General features: G+C 40.2%; 1 protein-coding gene across 1 annotated transcript; it reads left to right on the plus strand.

The window, feature by feature from the left end:
• Positions 1–295: 295 nt before the first annotated feature.
• LOC105542168 (olfactory receptor 52E4) lies at positions 296–1,313 on the plus strand. Its single transcript, XM_011983587.1, has one exon. It carries the CDS (start codon positions 312–314, stop codon positions 1,248–1,250), a length of 939 nt encoding a protein of 312 aa, XP_011838977.1. The 5' UTR covers positions 296–311; the 3' UTR covers positions 1,251–1,313.
• The last annotated feature ends 1,051 nt before the right edge of the window (positions 1,314–2,364 follow it).

A 2,364-nucleotide genomic window follows, 5' to 3' on the forward strand; every position in this document is an offset into this window, starting at 1 on the left:
TGCCTTAATATAAATATGCATTGCATTATGAAGTTTTTCCAGTTCTTTCAAATATCTCAAAGATTACAAAACATAAAGCCATGAGCAATATTGCCTATGATGGATCTCAGAACAATAATCTGTGTTGAGAGGCTTCCTCCATTACCCTCTGGAAAGAAGTGAATCTCAAGTGTTTGTAAATTAACCACCTATACCATTACCTCTACCACACTGATAAGAGTTTTTCTGTAGCTTCAGGAACTTGACAAGGGAGGACCTTAAAGAAATTGAGATCCTTCTTACTTAGGAATTCAGTGACACTTGCTGGGAGAATGCCTTCTATCAATGACACCCACTTCTATCCCCGCTTCTTTCTCCTGCTAGGAATACCAGGACTGGAAACTTTACGTATGTGGATTGCTTTCCCATTCTGTATTGTGTACCTGATTGCCATTGTGGGGAATATGACCATTCTCTTTGTGATCAAAACCGAACACAGTCTACATCAGCCCATGTTCTACTTCCTGGCCATGTTGTCTATGATTTATCTGGGTCTGTCCACATCCACTATTCCCAAAATGCTAGGAATCTTCTGGTTCAACCTCCAAGAGATCAGCTTTGGGAGCTGCCTTCTTCAGATGTTCTCTATTCACATGTTTACAGGCATGGAGACTGTTCTGTTGGTGGTCATGGCTTACAACCGCTTTGTTGCCATTTGCAACCCTCTCCAGTACACCATGATCCTCACTAATAAAACCATCAGTATTCTAGCTTCTGTGGTTGTTGGAAGAAATTTAGTTCTTGTAACCCCATTTGTGTTTCTCATTCTGCGTCTGCCTTTCTGTGGGCATAACATCATACCTCACACATACTGTGAGCACATAGGTCTGGCCCAGTTGGCCTGTGGACCTATGAAGATCAACATAATCTATGGGCTCATGGTGATTTCTTATATTATTGTGGATGTGATCCTAATTTCTTCTTCCTATGTGCTTATCCTTCGAGCTGTTTTTCGCCTTCCCTCTCAAGATGCCCGACTAAAGGCCTTCCATACCTGTGGTTCTCATATCTGTGTTATGCTGTGCTTTTACATACCAGCATTTTTTTCTTTTATGACACATCATTTTGGCCAAAACATTCCCCACTATACCCATATTCTTTTGGCTAACCTGTATGTGATTGTCCCACCTGCCCTTAACCCTGTCATTTATGGAGTCAGGACCAAGCAGATCCGAGAGCAAGTTGTGAAAATATTTGTACAGAAAGAATAATTATGCAATAAAGTTGGGATAAGTATATCTATATACCACCCAAATTATGATCATCTGAGCTTCCTTTTTAATCTTCTGTAACTGTTGGTCATGCTTGTCAGATTTTTTCATTTTGACTGGAAGTGCTTTAGTGTTGACAGATAATGCAAACTTAAACTTTGCTGCCTGTTTCCCCCACTTCTCTCCAGGTACCTGGAAAAAGGCTAATTAATGGAGATGTTAACTATGCTGAAGGTTGAGGTGGCTTTGGAGTAAAACTGCTTGTAAACAAGGGTGATAGATAGCTCCATTTTTTCCATATGTCTTCTCTCTAGGTAAATTTAGATCCTGAAGGACACTGATCAAATAAATCTCATTTTATAGATGAACAAAATAAGCTGTAATCCAGCAGTAGTGTCTGTTACATATTTTTCTATTCTTTACAGAATCCAAAATTTTGTCTTCTCCAAAATCTTTGACTCCCATGTTTATTTCAATGCTCTCTCAGTCTTGCTGTTACTACCATTTTTGCTCCTCTTCTTCTTTCACATTCCTGCTCTGTCTCTTTTTGTGATGGTTAATACTGAGTGTCAACTTGATTTGATTGAAGGATACAAAGTATTGATCCTGGTTGTGTCTGTGAGGGTGTTGTCAAAAGAGATTAACATTTGAGTCAGTGGGCTGGGAAAGGCAGACCCACCTTCAGTCTGGGTGGGAAACATCTAATCAGCTGCCAATGCAGCTAGAATATAAAGCAGGAAGAAAAATGTGAAAAGACTAGACGGGCCTAGCCTCCCAACCTACATCCTTCTCCAGTGCTGGATGCTTCTTGTCCTCAAACATCAGACTCCAAGTTCCTCAGTTTTGGGATTCGGAGTGGCTCTCGTTGCTCTTCAGCTTGCAGATGGCCTATTGTGGGACTTTGTGATCATGTGAGTTAATACTTAATAAACTCCCCTTTGTGTGTGTGTGTGTGTGTGTGTGTGTACACACACACATATATATTTCCTACTAGTTCAGTCCCTCTAGAGAACCCTGACTAATACACTTTTCTTTTACATTCATTCTCTAATAAAGTAAGTCTTTGTGAATTTAGGGATGTGAGAGACTACAGTGTGGGTATTACAGAGACATG

This window comes from Mandrillus leucophaeus, unplaced genomic scaffold, assembly GCF_000951045.1.
Source record: "Mandrillus leucophaeus isolate KB7577 unplaced genomic scaffold, Mleu.le_1.0 Scaffold2514, whole genome shotgun sequence".
In the NCBI taxonomy this organism is placed as follows: Eukaryota; Metazoa; Chordata; class Mammalia; order Primates; family Cercopithecidae; genus Mandrillus; species Mandrillus leucophaeus.